The sequence below is a fragment of the Dunckerocampus dactyliophorus genome, chromosome 16, assembly GCF_027744805.1.
Source record: "Dunckerocampus dactyliophorus isolate RoL2022-P2 chromosome 16, RoL_Ddac_1.1, whole genome shotgun sequence".
Taxonomy (NCBI): domain Eukaryota; kingdom Metazoa; phylum Chordata; class Actinopteri; order Syngnathiformes; family Syngnathidae; genus Dunckerocampus; species Dunckerocampus dactyliophorus.
This window is the reverse complement of record NC_072834.1, coordinates 11,657,292-11,675,153: the sequence shown is the minus strand read 5'-3', so window position 1 is coordinate 11,675,153 and position 17,862 is coordinate 11,657,292. Positions and strand designations below refer to the sequence as shown.

Below are 17,862 nucleotides of genomic sequence, written 5' to 3'. Positions count from 1 at the left end.
CCGGGCCGCACTTTGGACACCCCTGCACTAGATGGATAGCTCTATAGATAGCATGCATCAGAGTGCACGCTTTGGGGGAAGAAAGAACACGGGTGACATCAAATGTGCCACAGCCTTGGCTCACACTACGCACCGCAAAAAGGCTCTAAAAATCAGTGCATGTCAGTCAAATATTAAACACCGGGGAACCCACTTAAGTGGAGTGTGGCAACAGAAAAATAAGAATCCAACTGCATGCAGTACAAATGGACAAATAAATTTAGTGTCTTAAGGATTTTAAATTATTGTATTTTTTTTAGTAATATAAAAAAAAATTATAATAAAACATATATTTATATATAATATAATATGAATATATATGAATATATCATTGGAGTAATTATATTTTTAAAAAAATTTTTTAAAAACAATTAATCAAATAAAATAATAATAATAATATTAATTTTTCGAAAGTGTCTTTTAACGTGTATTATTTCCAGACTTTCGCGAGCCACATACAACAACATGGCAGGCCGAATCTCGCCCACTGGCCTTGAGTTTGCCACCTATGCTTTAGACATTCAGGGCGACACTGCAGGCTCGCTCACTTTAATCTTGACATTTCCATCAATGATCAAACTTCCATGTCATCCCTGAAGTAGTGAGAATATAATAAAGACATCATCACCAACGCTAGTGTGATGACTTCAATAGATCTGAGCCAGGAAGGCTGTTTATTTTGCATAAACTACTAGGTGAATTACTTTTTGGAAGATTGGGGCATGGAGCCAAACAAACACTTTTCTTTTTGGTGTGCTTCTGAATGTAAGTATGGATCCAGGAATTGTATTCAGCTTTTTTCACAATGCGTGATTAGGTTCCTGCATTTGTCTTCATTTATCAGTGAATAATTCACAAGCGGGTATCCGCAGCATGAAGGTGCGTGTGTAATTTGGTGCTGATCCAAATTAAGAATATTCGGCTTTGGCAGAGATCTGAAGCGCTAGTGAATGCCATGGTGGTATTGATTTTCAATTTTAAAAAGTCACAGCTGGACTCTGCATAAATAGCAAAGGCATCTCATTGTCCAATCATCTATGATTATTATAGTATTTTGCAGGATCTGTGTGTCTGTGAGTTTTTTGTCTTTGAAATGAGGCAGATTTGGCACACATTTGTTCTATTGATAGAGAATTAAAAAAAAAAAACATCATGACACATGTGCTATAATAAGTGAATTGAAAGAAGCCCTTCTTCATAAATGCAATATTTTCATACTTATGGCATTGAAAACCTGCTTATGACCTTCTAAATACGTTTTTTAACATTATCAGAGCCCTCTAGACATGAAATAACACCCCATAGTCATCTTTACACTCATATTACCCAATATAGTAGACATAATGAGAGAAAATAAGACATAAAATAGACTCACACATGGTAGAGGATAATTCCTTGTTTCTTTTTTTACTACCAGTACTTCCTGTGGTGGCTATTGTCTCTTCAATGTAGTATAATGTAACATTACTGACACCTAGTGACCAGTGTGGAAGACTACATTTATATAATATGGATGCTTACTTTTTGGTCAAAAACAAGCAAAATATATTGCTTTTGATGGTTTTATTACTAAATTTGGGAAAAAATGTCTAAACCCAGTTAGCAGATTCATATTTCAATTTGTACCAATTTTTTAGGGTCCTTGGAATTTCCCCCGTTTACGGCGCTCCTGGCTAGAATTTGGCAAAGACTGGCATTCAGAAACACAAAGTGCCTTTTCCTCACCTTTTTGGCTTGCGCCCCCTCCTTCTGCTTAGTGTCAACACGTACGGCACATTTTGATCAATTACCTGCAGCTTTAACAGAAACAACAGCGGCTCGTTCGCTTCGAAAAGCCAGCTCTAAGAGTTGTTTCCTTCATGACGGACAACATATACAGCTGTCACATACTGATTATATTATGCATACGTCTTAGACCATCCGCCCATTAGATGTGTTGTTTAGAAATGGTGTAGCTATAAAAAAAAAAAAACACATGTAAAATGCCATATTTGTTGTACTATTTGTTTGTAGACACTGTCACTATGATATGGGGTTTCACTGATGAAAATAACGTCCCGTAACTGCACCTTTATCCAGATTCTCATCCAAATGTGATGTTTTGTCTTCAAGCTAACCGTATCTATCCTAGTAACCGTTCTAACTAAGCCAGTGGTGACTTTTGCAAAGTACCATTTCAGCTAACTTACACATGTATATCGTCTTGGCTTGGAGTCGTCTCCCTGACGATGGACTTTATTGGATGTACCGCACAATTTCTGCACCATCCCTGCAAGCCACACCATGCTGCTCAGTTGGTGCACTGACATCACTCGTCTCCAAAGTTGTGTGGGCAACTGGTTGCTCTCCCTCTGCGGAGATCACTGCAGTTCCCTCGCTGTTTTCTAAATATGATTTTTATGCTGTCGAATGCAGTTTCTTTGTTGTTATCGGAAGCAAAGAGAGAAACTGGTTGCTCAGCTTCCTTCAAATGAGATGGTGCCTCTGGGTTTTCCTTTGTCTCGCCTCTCTGAATGACTTGAGAATGAGCGACTGTAGAGGCATTTGAGGCATCCTCACAGTATTTCATAAAACAGTGGTCACCACATTCATCCTTATTTTCCGTTGTGGTGTCATCACAGTGGTTCAGCTGGTTACACTCTTTCTTCTGACACTGCATTTTCAAGATGTTTTTCTGTGGGTGGCATGTAATAACACAAATGCTTTCTTTATTTTCAGCAACAACAAAAAAAAAACATTCATGACTTTCAGAAACTCAGCATCTTAAAGTCATGTTATGCTAACTTTGTGGTCTCAGTATGTGGTCTTTTGTGTAATAATTACCACACAATTTGTCTGATTATTTAGATCACTAGAATAAAATTGATTTGATCTGTGAAAGTCACGGTCTAACTTTGACGGAAAACAACTATGTATAAATTTGGATTTGGAGTTTTTTGAATGGGGTTGTTATTTTTTAACTACAGTTAAAGTAGCGCTTCATCTAACCTGCATTTTTTTTAAATATAAGGCAACTGAAGATGAAGGCTGACAAATAAATCCTTGAATGTCAGCCACAAAGGTTCTTGAGGATGTGAATGCACCACACAATGAATTGTGCCTATTAATCTATCGATTTATTTTGTAACCGGAAATGTGTAGGTTTTATTTTGAAAGGTACGTGATTAATTTCCGGGTTAGAAGCGACACTTGCGGAACAAACAGTATTACTTGCAGTACGCTCACTCATCTAAAATATGGTTGGTTAATGAAATAGCATTCGGGCTTACTAAGCAACACGAATAGTTGTTTTTGTTTTAGTGTGTTTAGTGTGCGTTACATTGTGGGTAGCGTAGTTGCAGTTTACACGCAACAACAATGGCGGTACAGCTAATGTGAGCTTCACAGTTCTGTGTTGACAATTTACTGACTGCAAAACTTTAGTAAGTCCTTTGCTATAGTTTGTTGTTACAGTTTCTCATGAAATCAAGTTTGTTGTAAATGGACCGTTAGTTGCATATATGAGTTAAGGGAAGTACTCTGTAAAAGGTGACATGTTTTGCCATCTTACTTGGGTGTAAATATCAAGTCAGAGATCGAGTGTTAGTTATCAATCACATATTAACCAAGCAGTAGTAATAAAGACACGAGCTTGTTGTGTGACGTGTGTTTTGTACTCTATCCTAGAAAAATGCCGTCAAGAAATCATCTTGACAAAGTTGGAAGGAAGAAGAAAAAGAAATGGACAGAGGAGGCTATGGAACGTGCACTGATTGAGGTGAAGTCGGGGAGATGCACTGTAAGACAGGCTGCAAAGCAGTTTGGAGTCCCAAAATCATCACTTGGTGACCGGGTCAGTGGACGGGTGACACCGGGGAGCCGCAGTGGGCCTGCTCAGCTCATAACATCCTCTGATGAGGAACTGTTGGTGGAGTTCTCTTTATACATGTCCAAGCATGGATTCCCGCTTACTAAGCAGCAGCTAGTGTCATTTGCATCTTCCATTTACAAGCGTCAACACAGGAGGGTCGCCTTTTCTAAACTGGGTCAAACATGGTGGCTGAACTTTAGAAAACGCCAAGAAAAGAATATTAGCATTCAACCTGCTGATAATGTTGTCCGTGGGAGGACAGTTCATGTTCGAAAAGAAGAGGTGGATCAGTTTTTCCACCTCCTGAGCACTGTTGTCGAAGCTCACGCATTGGGAGACAAGCCTCACCAGATCTGGACCTGCAGCGAGATGGATTTTCAGCTGGCTCGGAAGAGGGTGATTCTCCCCAAAGCTAACAGTCTTGGTTGCAAGTTAGCCCCAGCGACCAGGGACTACATCTCTGTCCTCGCTTGCTTTAACGCCGTCGGGAAGGACATTCCCCCGTTTATTGTCTTCTCCAAAGCATACCCAGGAGGGGTTTGCTACAAGACACAAGGACCACCAGACGCCCTCTATGGATGGTCAGACTCGGGATGCGTCACCTCTGAGCTTTTCAAGAAGTGGTTCCTCCGACACTTCCTTGTGTATGCACCCAAGGAGCGTCCACTGCTGCTCGTTTTCCAGGGACACAAGTCACCCGTCAACCTGGAGGTAGTGGAGGCCGCTCGTAAGGAGGATGTCGTCCTTCTGTGCCTGCCGCCTCATTGCTCTCCCAACCTGCAGCCCTTGGATGCGGGCCTGTGTCCGCTCGTCAGAAAGCGCTTTTCAACCCTCTTAGGTGACGCGACCACCACTGATGCCACTCTCTTTGCGGTCAGCAAGAAGGACTTCTCTGGTGTGTTCAAGGGGGCGTATCAGGTGGCTAAAGAGGATGAGGGGGTCAGGATAGTCAAGGAAAGTTTTAGGAAATGTGGCATCTACCCCCTAAGCCACTTTGTGGCCAACGAGGTCCATTTAATGTCACAACACAGCGTGGACCCTACAGATGGAGCAGCATTGTCCATGCCAGCTCAGCATGTTGTAGGGGGTTTCAATGCACCTGGTCCTTCTGCCTGACTATGTCACAGTCCCCCACCCCCAAGCCCCATTTTTGCTTAATATCAAGATTTTTATATCTTATGTGTGAATGCTATGCAACAAGACAAGGGAAAGCCCCATAAAATAACCCACCCATCTTCTATGACGCTTATTCTCACTACTGTCACGGGAGTATGCTGGAGCTTCTCCCAGCTGATTTAGGGCGAGAGGCGGGGTACACCCTGGACTGTCCAATCACAATCACAGGGCGCATGTGAACAAACAACCATTCACACTCACATTCATACCTATAGACAATTTAGAGTCTCCAATTAAACTAAAATGCATGTTTTTTGATTCCACGCAAAGATGCCCAACGGAGATTCAAACCGAGATCTTCCAGATCTCCTGACTGTGTTGCCAACACCATGTGGCCCCATAAAATAGCCAAGGTCATTTATTGTGTTAAATTCTGATTGATTTTCTTGGAGATATACAACATATTTTCACAGAAATCATTCTAGGTTCCTACTTCTTTGAAAGAAACTACAGATGGAACAACTGTAAGTGGACATATGATAGCCAGCATGGACTATAGTACTGGCACACCTGGCCACTACACTTACAGGAAGTGGAAATAGAAAGAAAATATCAGTTAGTGTCCCCCTTCCACCTGTAACTGTGTCTATCGTGTGTATGGGATTTTTGTCTGTTCATCCAGAAGAACATTTGTGGGGTCAGAGGGCCTGCTGGCTCGCCGTGTCCATTGTAGTTCATCCCAATCTGTTTGATGGGCGAGTTTTTCCACACAAAAAACTTATCCAACCACATTTTTATGGACCTTGCTTTATACGCTGGGGCACTATTCTCAAAAAGAACAGCAGAAAATTGTCCAAAATGTCTTCATTTATGGGGTACACAGTCCCTTAATTGATTAACAGTATCATCTCAACATCTTTGTCCATTATAGTATATTTGGGAAGACACTAAATTTGTACAGGAAGTGGCACAATGAGGAGGGTGGCGTTATTCCTTCCCACTCAGCATGCGAGTGGTGTGGTTTCAAACCATATCTCTTTTGTTATTGCACCAACTCACATGATAAACCTTTTTTTTAACCTTAATAAATTGCCTTCATGTGTACTGTAGACCTTTGTCACTCGATGCGGTGTATGAAATTCTTAAAATGACCCATTCAGGAAAGTTGTAATGTTTCCTGTTTATAAGATAAAAATGATTTTGCAGCATAAATGTTTCCATCAGGTGATTTTTGTATAGTTTACAAACATAAAAATTAACAGCGCATGATCAGAGCTGCTATTTGCACTGCTCAAATATGTCCCAGATGGCAATTTGTCACAGAAGCTGTTACGTCATTTATTTATTTTCTGACACAGGAAGACTTACTGACTGCTCTTCATATTAGCATTTTATCAACACAGAGTTGTTGAATTAACCGACAACATTGACCACGTAGAGTCCCTTTAGTCCCTAAACGTTCTCAGATATCAGAATTAAATTAATAGCCTTTTTGTGGGTATCTCAACTGTAATGGTTTAGTTATTATTATGTGGACTCAGTCTAAATGAATTGTACACGTTCACAGTTAACAAAACTAGTTATTACATCAAAAATGAGATTAGATTAGCTCGTCAGATTAGATGGTGGAGCGCATGTGCCGTAAACTTTTACCTTTCGACATGCTGCGGAAATTCTCAGACGATGATGAGATGCGATGACATGTACTCAAAATCTGTGAATGCTTGCACTAAAGCATGAAACCAACCATTTCTTCTCCCGCTCATTATTTCATTTTTGGGGTCAAGCAAGGTTAAAAGTGCCAACTCCACAAATACGCACTTTTCCGATGAAAAATAATTCCATGTATCTCAGGACTATGTTGACGTCACATTTACTGTTTACACTTTCACACTCAGCATCTTGCCTGTCTTCACTTTGCGCTCCTGTTAACATTTTAATCCACCCTCAGTTTTTAATCTTGTTTGATGAATCTCTCCGGAGATGTGCCGGCACCAATTACTTTGCTCAGATTCATCATACTGCGGAAATTAAAGCAATCAAGACTGTGTAACTAGTCTTAGACAGGTTACTTTTACCCTACTGGTGATGTGTTAGAGTAATTGTGCTTCTCACATTCTCTAAATTCAACGCTCTTGACAAAGTGCATTATCAATAATAATCACAGATGTATAAAATGTAGTGGAACAACCGCTACATAATTTACGTAGAATTCTTGTTTTGAGGAAAGAATATTTGTCGACCGAGTGTCTTTGAATGCATCCTCCTTCGTCTTCGTTCACAGGAAGTGACACATTAATTACGGAAGTTCATCCTTTCTGCTTAGCAGCCGGAGCGCCGTAAGTGTTGCCACTTTTATGTTTATCCTCATGGTTTCAAGCGTTTCGGGTCGAGGGTCAGTTTTATTAAGCCGTTTGGAAATGCTTATTCTATGATGGAGAAGAGATTATACATTTTCTTTACTCAGAAACAGGGTTCTTCAACCTGGTATGGCTGTTCGCTTGTTAGCATCACTAGCTAGCAAACGTCTCATGGCTCCCAGAAAAGATCGAATAATTGAGCAAAGTGGCTTGCTATTAATATACAAAGCTTTTCTGCGCCTTGTTATTAAGGGATATGTGTGCGGTGGACTGTTCTCACACTGTTGACTCATTGCCATTGTATTCATTGTTAGAGGTAGTTATTATATTCGTTTGTGTTATCCTATTCTATTCTATCCTATCCTATCCTATTCTATTATGCCTATGACACCGTAGAGCCATCCACGATGACTACAGCTGCAAGACCGACGTTTGAACCAGCCAGAGGAGGCAGGGGAAAGGGGGAAGGCGATTTGAGTGCACTGTCCAAGCAGTATTCAAGTCGAGATCTTCCAGGTCACACAAAGATCAAGTACAGGTCAGTACTTCAATGAACTGAAGCTTGATTTGTGTTTTTAATGTTGTCAGCTACACGTGCAAATATTCTGATATATGTTTTTTTTTTCTCTCCCAGGCAGCCTACCCAGGATGCTCCTGAGGAGGTACGTACCCGTGACTTCCGCAGGGAGCTGGAGGAAAGGGAGCATGTGGCTGCACGAGAGAAGACCAGAGAGAGGGGACCTAGAGGTTGGTCTTTGAGAGGATCTCTGTTCATACTAATCTTTTGTTGTAATTGTGTTACTAGCTCTGCATTTGTCTCTTTAACAAACCAGAGCACACCACGTCATCTTCATCCTCTTCATCCTCCTCCTCCAAGAGGCCCAGACTGGATCAGATCCCAGCAGCCAATCTTGATGCAGATGATCCTCTTACTGAAGTACATACTTGTCCTTCAAGACTGTTGATGCATTTGGGAAAAGCTGCCTCAGTAACGACGCCCGTTTATGAATAGGACGATGAGGACGACGACTCTGAGGAAGATAGCGATGATGATGACACTGCAGCTCTTCTGGCGGAGCTGGAGAAGATTAAAAAGGAGCGGGCTGAAGAGCAAGAACGCAGAGTAAAAAAATATATATACGATAGAAAAAACATGATTGCTGCTTATATTACCTTACTATATGTGTTCTATTATCCATCTTAGGAGCGGGAGCAAAAGGCAGAGGAGGAGAGGATCCGCATGGAGAATATTTTGAGTGGCAATCCGTTGATTAATTTAGCAGGACAGCAGCAGCAGCAGCAACAACAAATTGCTCAGAACCCGACTACATTTAAGGTCAAAAGGAGGTAATGTACAATATATACCAATGACAATGAGTTTGTCTTCAACACTTAGTGCTTATCTTCACCAACCGATGGCTGTATCATCTCTCTAGGTGGGATGATGATGTTGTGTTCAAGAACTGCGCTAAAGGCGTGGACAAAGCAAGAAAGGAGAAACGCTTCATCAATGACACTCTCCGCTCTGAGTTCCACAAGAAATTTATGGAAAAGTATGTTAAATGAACAACTATAGTGTATTCATTTGTTTGTTTTTTTTGTTTGTTTTTTCTTTACTGTCTTATGTAAGCCAGTTTCTGCCACCGAAAGAAAAAAAATATCCCAGCTGTAAGTTATAATTATGAGATAAAAAGTCGAAATTATGAGATAAAAACTTCTAATTGTTAAAAAGAGTAAAAAGTCAAAAGTATGAGATAAAGTCATAGTTATGATTTACAAATATGAGATTAAAAATTCCTACTTATGAGATAGGAAAGTCATAATTATTAGATAAAAAGTCAAAGTTACGAGATAAAAAGTCCTAATAACTATCTACAAAGTCGAAAGTATGAAATAAGTCATAATTATGAGATAAAAAGTCTGAATTATGAAATACAAACCGAGTACCATATGATTTAGGCTCTAGTGAAGAAGCCAGAACATGCGTAGTTTGTAAGGTATCTCATCATTTGGACTTTTTATCTCATAATTATGACGCTATCACATAATTTCGACTTTATCAAATCAAATCACTTTATCTCATAATTATGACTTTCTTATCTTATAATTGTGACTTTTAATCGCATAATTGTGACTTACTATTGGGATGGTTTTTTTTCTTTGTGGCGGAAATGGGTTTCCATCCGGATTGTCTTCTGTCCCAATAAAAATATGTCATTAAAATGCGTTCTGTATTCAAATACATTTATATTTCTGAAAACAATAACTTGTACACAAAACCAAAACAAATGTTTAAAACAGTGAAACACTTAACATAGCCAAAGGGGACGAACATTCTTGTCACACAAGTGTGAAAAGAAGTTAACCACCGCAAAATACCTGTGTCGCGAGGCGTCAAAAGCCGAAGAAAAAGCAAAACAAACTAACAGTAAAACACTTGACAAAGGCAGGAGAGACAAACATTCTTGTCACACAAGAGTAAAAAAAACACGTCAACTGCGTAACAACACAACTTGCGTATACAATGGTGGCAAAAAAAAAGTCTGAGAAATGTCAAAAACAGTAAAACACTTGACAAATGCAAAAATGGAGAAACATTCTTACCTGTCATGCAAGTGTAAAAAGAAGTTAACCACTGTGATACACAAATAACTGCGTTGCGAGGTGTCTCGCGTATGTGATGTTGAAAAAGCCAAAGAAAAGAAGAAAAAAATTAAAAACAGCAAAATACTTGACATAGGGTACACTTGTCACAGAAGTGTAAGAAGAAGTTCTGCGTACACCGTCATATCCAAAAGCCAAAGAATAAGTTAAAGCAAGATATAATAGGTATGATTTCAAAAAAGCCAAAGAAATACCTGAAGGAATGTCAGAAAAACAAAGGCAAAAGGGGACACATATTCTTGTCACATAAGTGTAAAAATAGGTTAACTGCATAGCAAGACGTCTTGCATATACTTTATATATATATGAAAAAAAACAAAGAATAAGTTAAAACAAGATATAAGTATGCGGAATAACAGAATAGGCTGGCATGCTTTACTTTGCAGGCCCATGTTAAATGTGAGTGGCATCCCTTCAATAAAACTTGTGAAACAATAAACGAAGGGCCTTTATAAGTCGTTGTATTATGCCTGTTTTTCCTTCGTTATGAAATTCCCTAGTAATTTCTGATATGGCTGAAAGATTCGATTATACGTATTTGCATAGTTATTCAAGTACAAGTACATCGAGATCTTTGAAGTGACCCCAATGCAGATGAAGTAAGCCAAATGTGTGAACTGTAATAATTGTTGTACCCAATGAGGAAATGTACAATAACAGACATCAGAAGGGATATTGTGATTTGAAATGTTTTTGTGGAATCGTAAGAGGCTGCGTGTGGCCCCTTAACCGACAGAGGGCGCTGTCTGACATTCCTGTAAACAAGCTAATGTGAAGCTGCCGAGGAAAGATGGCGGCTTCCCTTTGTTGCTGGGGATTTACGATACTCTTAGGGGGGGATTAAACACGTTTACTGCTCTCTATTGCACACTTGGGTTTTGTAGTGTCAACCAAAGAGGAGTTTGAGCAGAATAACATGGAGAAGTCAGGGAGCATCGACAGTTTGGGCTCGAAGCAGTCTTCTTCGCGACAGCCGAGTGTTGATTCATTGTCCAGGTAGCTTTTTAAGCTAGCTAAAAGTTTTGAAATTAAGAAATTGTTATTTAAACATTCAATTTCATGAAGCTTCAGGTAGCACTTACTATCAAAGTAACTCTAAAGGTCTTAAGAAGTAATTAACTAAACCACAAGTACGAGAAGTGGCCACTATTTGACAGCTTCCGTTCGCTAAAATGGGGAAGCTGTGACTATGTTTATATGATCATTTTTAAAGAGAAAATAGTCCAAAATAGGCACTGGTCGATGTCCCACCGGTGCTTTTCTCTCTCACTGATGCCCTAACTAATGTGAATTGTAAACATATTTTTGTCAACAGACATAACGGCATAACCGTTATGTTTGGGTGTCTGTCCCTCTTTTGAGCACAAATCTACCCAAAACAGCATTTGTTTGAATTATTTTCCTTTCGTGTTTTCAAATAAATGGTCTATCATAACATAGAAAGATCCAAAAGTATTGTGAAAATTGAACCAGATATATTTTTTGCCTTACAGCCAAAATAACTTTCAAAGCAATTCAAATTGCCGTGACAGCCGAAAACTGGTATTTGATATAAAGTGACTTTTTTGGTTCAGAAATGGAATCGAGGTGAAACAGGGTGACAAGTAAGTCTTTGGTCTAGTGCAGGGGTCTTGAAACTCAACACGGGGGTTGCTGGAGGTAGTTTGGGTGAGGCCGGGCGGCATGGAGTATTCCACAAGAAGGGTTTTAAATATTAAAAAAAAAAACCATATCTATTTATACCTCTCTGTCTCTCTCTCTATATATAAATATATCTCAGCATGCCGTGCGGCACTTGTTTTGTAAACAGCTGCTAAAGTTTGGTGTTCAGAGTTATCTCCCACATCCCAAAAACATGTATGTGGGGACTCTACATTGTCCATTGGCGTACATGTGTCCTGTGATTGGCTGGCGACCAATCCAAGTTGTACCCCACCTGTCGCCCAAAGTCAGCAGGGATAGAGACTCCAGCTCACCCGTGAATCTAACGAGAACAAGAAAATGATATAAAATGGATGGATAGATGGACAAATAACCTTAAAGTATTTTCCCTTTGTGTATATATTATTTCTCAACAGCTCTTCCACTTCTCGCTCTGACCGCTCGGCACAGGTTAAACCCCCCTCTGCCATGTCGTCTGACTCTATGGCCACCACTGCAGAGTTCTCCCCAGAGATCAGGGTTAGTAAAGAGGAGTATGTAGTTAATCCCATGTCCTCATGAACTGATAAATGAACTCGTGACTGACATGCAACTCTTTTCTGTTTTTAGGTCAAGCCCAAAATTCATACAAAGGTATTTATAGAGGCCCTAAATAATGCTTGTGTTACGTAAACAAATGTCTTGGGAGGCTTTTTCTAGTTCTTCACCACTGATTTTCATCGTTCCTCTTATAGGTTCTTCGAGATTCTGATAAAGAGGAGCCACTCTTACTTCCAAATGAGACTGTGCAAGATATGGGTATGTGTTCAGTTGCAAACTCATGTTGGACTTGTCAGGTGTGTCTTCAAGTCGTTGAATTTGATGTCGCAGCTCAAGACGTCACCTATTTCTGTCCTTTCACTGGAGCGCTACGCGGAACTGTCACAGTTACCAACTACAGGCTGTTTTTCAAGTGCATGGACAGGGTACAGCTTTTGAATTCAGTTTGAAAATCCACTTTGAGTACATATCATTTTTTTAATGTTAACGTGCAGTCAATGTACAGGATCCCTCTTTTGTGTTGGATTTGCCCCTTGGCGTTGTGAGTCGTGTGGAGAAGATTGGCAGCGCATCCAGCCGCGGTGACGTATCCTATGGCCTCGTCTGCAAGGTGAGTCGGAACATGATGCTTTGAGATTAGGGATGTCTGATATCGGCTGGTATTGGTATAAAAATGAGATGTCAGTTCATAACAGTGTCGGTTTTTGTGGCGATAATGATAGGGGCATGCTCCATAGAGCAACAAGCTTGCTCGTTCAGTAAGTTTGTGGTCTGGAATTATTTCCATGTTATTAAATAATTTCACCTTTGGATTGTAAATATTTCATTTGCAATGAAAGCGCTTGTTATGCAATTGGAGGATTCATGCATTTTTGTTTAATACTTCTAATGTAATATGTTCTGTTCATGCTGCTTTCATCCAACAAAATAATAAGCAACTAGCGGTGATGTGCTGAATGGGCCCAGTTTTATAATTTCCCTGACTGTGTTAGTTCAGAGTTTTATCATTTATTCTTGTGTGGATGTTTGCGCCACATAGAAATGTGCAGCTCTCCAAATTGAATCATTGCCAGCATTATTTCATTGGATTATTACTTGTGAAGTTATTAAGACTAACCTGTCTTACTTGTCCATAGTAGGAGGACATGTTTAGTTGACAATTGGTCATGATTTTTTAAACGATTATTTTGTTGAGACAGAATGTTGAAAATAATTGACACTTTTTCTATAATTTACATTGTATATTGTAGTATTTCTCTTATTTTGCACAGTGTTTTTTTTTTGTTAAATGCATCCAGTGGCATCACAGTAGAAGAAGCATAACGTGTTCATTAATTACACAAGATGTGACCTGATATTAGTTTGAGGGAAGAGCTGCTGCCCGTGCGACCCTGGTGAGGAAAAGCGGCATAGGGGATGGATGGATGGATGGATGGATGGATGGATGGATGGATGGAAGAGCTGCTGCCTGTACCTGTATCGAAACGAAGGACAATATCGGTATATGGGATATTGGTAAGAAAGCCAATATCCAACATCTCTTGTTGAGATGTTTGCTAGCCAAAGAAAAGTTGACATATGATGTCATCTGAATATAAATGACACTACAACCAACTACAACTCGTGTGTTGGATCTTATTAGATTTTGCAGGTGTACCAAATATTTTGGTTGGGAAGTACAGCCCTGGATGATTAGATGGCGCCTGAATACCAGGATTGTACAGAGTATATTTATTGCTTTTTCAAAACGTGACAAGAAATCTTGCAGAGTGAGCATGCACACAAGTTTCCTGTCCAGTGTAAAAACATGCTGGGTAATAGATATGAACCTGCCACGAGGCTCGTGTTCAGAGCCTGCTGTTGAGTCCTGTGCATGGCCGTGACCTGCTTGCTCTGCCTCTCCGTAGGATATGCGCAATCTGCGATTTGCTCACAAACAAATGGATGACACGCTCAGGAAGTCGATTTTTGAAGTGTTGATGAAATTTGCATTTCCTGTCTCCAATGGGCTGGTAAGTGATATGTACAGTATATTATACATGTATATTTTTTGCATATATCAGCCATTATGGATCTTGTTGCTTGTCACCACCCACCAACTGATTCATTTCCCTCCCACTCCCCACAGCAAATATTTGCCTTTAAGTATGGACAAGTGTTTCCTGAGAATGGATGGAAGGTGTATGACGCAGTCTCTGAATACAAAAGACAGGTATTTAATTGTGACCACTTTTGGACGTGTCTCTAGCAGGCAGTACAGTTCATTCATCCTACCACCATCCGATTCATTCAACAACCACGTATGGTGCTTTCTTCTTGGCATGTGTGGGTTTATTACATGAGGAACACAATTGTCAGATTTTCTGTTGACCAATCAACAGACTGTCGTACGTCCACTCTTGTGTACCAGTCCAAACTGATGTGATTCACACTGTTTAGCTAAAAGGTCCCTTAGAGCAGTGATTCCCAACCACTGTGCCGCGGCACATTAGTGTGTTGAGAAGATCATCAGGTGTGCTGTGGGAAATTTTCCAATTTGACTTAATTGGTCAGAATAATATTTATTTACTACAAATACTGTATCTTTGTTCATCATTAGCATTCAATAATCTATATTATTGTTGTTGTTGTTTTTTTTTATTATTCAGTCATCACGGTCCGGTCTGAAACCAATTAACTGCAATAAACAAGGGATAACTGTAATAATATAACAAAAATTGGGAAACACTGACTTCTTCAACTTATATTGTTAGCTACTTGTGTGTGTGGTAGGGCATTCCCAATGAAAGCTGGAGGGTTACAAAAGTGAACGACCACTACGAGCTGTGTGACACCTACCCATCAACTCTGGCAGTCCCTGTCAACATCCCCGATGAGGAGCTGAAGCGGGTAGCTGCCTTCCGGGCAAAGGGTAGGATACCTGTAAGTAAATGTTCATCATTCTTGGTTCAGCTGTTCTTGAGACACCGTGCACCCATGTTTCCCTCTGCTGTGTATGTAGGTGCTGTCATGGATTCATCCAGAGAGTCAGGCAACAGTGACACGCTGCAGTCAGCCCATGGTTGGAGTAAACGGGAAGCGTAGCAAGGAGGATGAAAAATACCTGCAAGCAATTATGGATGCCAATGCCCAGTCACATAAACTCTTTATTTTTGATGCTAGGCCAAGTGTCAATGCTGCTGCTAACAAGGTCTGCTAACAAGTTGTTTTGTGAGGAAATGAATACTGTAAACACGGAGGCTGCAACTAACGGTCCACGATCATACTAAACAAGTATTTTTGTTCCATAGATGAAAGGCGGTGGATATGAAAGCGAGGATGCTTATCAAAATGCTGAGTTGGTGTTCTTGGATATTCACAACATCCATGTAATGAGAGAGTCACTCCGCAAGCTGAAGGATATCGTTTACCCCAACATTGAGGATTCTCACTGGCTTTCCAATCTGGAGTCCACCCACTGGCTTGAGCACATCAAGGTGAGCCGGCTGACATGCTACAGCAATGAAAAACGCGACATACAGTGTAGAGTTGACACTGTTGTGTCTTTGTAGTTGATCCTTGCAGGAGCACTGCGTATTGCAGACAAGGTAGAATCTGGCAAAACGTCTGTGGTGGTGCACTGCAGCGACGGCTGGGACAGAACGGCACAGCTCACCTCACTGGCCATGCTCATGCTGGACAGTTACTACCGCACAATTCGCGGCTTCCAGGTGTTGCTCGAGAAAGAATGGCTGAGCTTTGGCCACCGCTTCCAGCTGGTAATGTGTCTCTTTTTTTGCCTACTTTTGCACCCTTACTTTAAAATCAGTCATTGCATCACCAAATCTTCTGTGTTTCAGCGTATTGGCCATGGCGATAAGAACCACACAGATGCAGATCGCTCACCTGTTTTCATTCAATTCATTGACTGTGTCTGGCAGTTGACTCGCCAGGTGAGCAAATAAGTTGTTTGTTAGAAATGTCTGTATATGTAACCATATTTCAGTGTTTCTAACGTGACTACTTTCATTAGTTTCCTGCCGCTTTTGAGTTTAACGAATACTTCCTGGTGACCATCTTGGACCATCTGTACAGCTGCCTGTTTGGTACATTCCTGTGTAACAGCGAACAGCAGAGGATGAAGGAAGTAAGTTTATTCAGTGTCTTTTTATTTAGTATCAACTAAAACTACATGAATGTCTGTTTTACAGGAGATTCCAAAAAGGACTGTGTCCTTGTGGTCTTACATTAACAGCCAGCTGGAGGAGTTCAGCAATCCTTTGTATGTAAACTTCTCCAACCATGTGCTGTTCCCTGTGGTCAGCTTGCGCCACCTGGAGCTCTGGGTGGGCTACTACATACGTTGGAACCCTCGCATGAGGCCTCAGGTAAACACTGGCTTGTATTCCCTAGGCCTTCTGTAGATTACCTGTGCTTGTCTTTATTCCAGGAACCTGTTCATCAGCGCTACAAGGAACTGCTGGCCAAGCGTGCCGAGCTGCAAAAGAGAGTGGATGAGCTCCAACGAGAGGTGACCAATCGTTCGGCATCCTCTTCCTCTGACAGAGCGGGCTCCCCAACACGATCCATCACCCCAGTGCAGACCTTTGTTTGACCACACGTCTGCCTGTTTGAGGTTGGCATATAGTCCTCAGAGGGACTTGCAAAGTCTTGTGCACCAAACTGCCTGCGGGTGAAAAAACTGCTAAAAGTTTGACTAATAATCTGTGTGCTTCCAACAATGTGTGTGTGTAAGACATGTAAGAATACTTAGAATGATTTATTATCTTGACTGACCTTTCATCAGTATTGATATTGTACTACATAAAAACACTGCTATTCCACTATTTTTTAAAAGCAAAACTGCTGAAGCTATTGTACATACATACACTGGCTAAATTCTATTTGAGTTCAGTTATGGAAATTAGATGGTTTGTTTTCACAAACATTCCTTTAGATTTTGACCAAATGTATTGGGGGTTTTTTCAGAGTCCATAATGTGTAATTTAAGGCATTCCTGTGGCTGAGTGGTTGAGAGTTCTTTAGTTCATCTTTTCTGGTCAACATTATTTATTATCTCATAGTTCAGACATGGAATTCAGACATGGAGTTCCCATACAACACACACTAGGTCATTTGTTCTTGAATGGAGCAACTTGCTCATAATTATGTGTGGAAAAAGTCCTGGTTTGCCCTGCTTTTGTTTTAAATATAGAAAACTGTCAGCACAACGTATTAATATGGCTAACTCTATTTTTTAAAAATCTGAATGAACATAATATGTGCCTTGTACCAAATAATTAAAACAAGCAACTGTTTTTTTTTTTTTTTTTGCTCAAAAGTGAGTAGAAATAATCTAATATGTATCTTAGATTTGCCTCCACGTATTTTAAATAAATAAATAAATAAAATAATTCTGTTAAGATCTTAGTGGTTTTAGTAATAGCTGATAATCTGAATTTAGCTGCCTTAATGCAGTGCCTTTACTTTTCACTCCAAATTAAAACTCCGACATTTACAGTGTGAGCACGCGGTGGCCTAGTGGTTAGCATGTTGGCCACACGAATCGCTGTTGGGCATCTCTGTGTGGAGTTTGCATGTTCTCCCCGTGCATGCGTGGGTTCTCTCCCACATTCCACATTCCAAAAAAAC

The 17,862-nt window shown here is 40.3% G+C and overlaps 3 protein-coding genes across 4 annotated transcripts; all 3 read left to right on the top strand.

The window, feature by feature from the left end:
• The first annotated feature begins 3,196 nt into the window (after nucleotides 1–3,196).
• LOC129169344 (uncharacterized) lies at nucleotides 3,197–7,253 on the top strand. The gene is made up of 2 exons (XM_054755707.1): nucleotides 3,197–3,278; nucleotides 3,706–7,253. Exon 2 carries the CDS (start codon nucleotides 3,710–3,712, stop codon nucleotides 5,003–5,005), a length of 1,296 nt encoding a protein of 431 aa, XP_054611682.1. The 5' UTR covers nucleotides 3,197–3,278; nucleotides 3,706–3,709; the 3' UTR covers nucleotides 5,006–7,253.
• A 29-nt stretch (nucleotides 7,254–7,282) lies between these two features.
• On the top strand, nucleotides 7,283–9,592 carry cwc15 (CWC15 spliceosome associated protein homolog). Of its 2 annotated transcripts, none has more exons than XM_054755708.1 (7): nucleotides 7,283–7,344; nucleotides 7,762–7,903; nucleotides 8,000–8,112; nucleotides 8,199–8,302; nucleotides 8,378–8,488; nucleotides 8,570–8,712; nucleotides 8,802–9,592. In XM_054755708.1, exons 2-7 carry the CDS (start codon nucleotides 7,773–7,775, stop codon nucleotides 8,929–8,931), a joined length of 732 nt encoding a protein of 243 aa, XP_054611683.1. In that variant the 5' UTR covers nucleotides 7,283–7,344; nucleotides 7,762–7,772; the 3' UTR covers nucleotides 8,932–9,592. The 2 variants fall into 2 exon arrangements, with proteins under 2 accessions (XP_054611683.1, XP_054611684.1); XM_054755709.1 differs by lacking the exon at nucleotides 7,283–7,344 and adding an exon at nucleotides 7,471–7,492.
• Nucleotides 9,593–10,789: 1,197 nt separating this feature from the next.
• Nucleotides 10,790–17,528, top strand: mtmr2 (myotubularin related protein 2). The gene is made up of 16 exons (XM_054755706.1): nucleotides 10,790–11,025; nucleotides 12,108–12,210; nucleotides 12,301–12,324; nucleotides 12,426–12,489; nucleotides 12,562–12,656; nucleotides 12,737–12,841; nucleotides 14,139–14,243; nucleotides 14,360–14,443; nucleotides 15,004–15,153; nucleotides 15,233–15,421; nucleotides 15,522–15,707; nucleotides 15,783–15,989; nucleotides 16,071–16,163; nucleotides 16,244–16,357; nucleotides 16,422–16,598; nucleotides 16,661–17,528. Exons 1-16 carry the CDS (start codon nucleotides 10,946–10,948, stop codon nucleotides 16,823–16,825), a joined length of 1,941 nt encoding a protein of 646 aa, XP_054611681.1. The 5' UTR covers nucleotides 10,790–10,945; the 3' UTR covers nucleotides 16,826–17,528.
• Nucleotides 17,529–17,862: the final 334 nt, after the last annotated feature.

Coding starts and splice junctions, on each gene's coding strand:
- LOC129169344 (XM_054755707.1), top strand. CDS start 3,710: ATGCCGTCAAGAAATCATCTTGACAAAGTTGGAAGGAAGAAGAAAAAG.
- cwc15 (XM_054755708.1), top strand. CDS start 7,773: ATGACTACAGCTGCAAGACCGACGTTTGAACCAGCCAGAGGAGGCAGG. Junction 8,113..8,198: donor CAGAGAGAGGGGACCTAGAG/GTTGGTCTTTGA, acceptor TTAACAAACCAG/AGCACACCACGTCATCTTCA. Junction 8,489..8,569: donor CTGAAGAGCAAGAACGCAGA/GTAAAAAAATAT, acceptor TATCCATCTTAG/GAGCGGGAGCAAAAGGCAGA.
- mtmr2 (XM_054755706.1), top strand. CDS start 10,946: ATGGAGAAGTCAGGGAGCATCGACAGTTTGGGCTCGAAGCAGTCTTCT. Junction 12,325..12,425: donor AGCCCAAAATTCATACAAAG/GTATTTATAGAG, acceptor TTCCTCTTATAG/GTTCTTCGAGATTCTGATAA. Junction 15,708..15,782: donor ACTGGCTTGAGCACATCAAG/GTGAGCCGGCTG, acceptor GTGTCTTTGTAG/TTGATCCTTGCAGGAGCACT.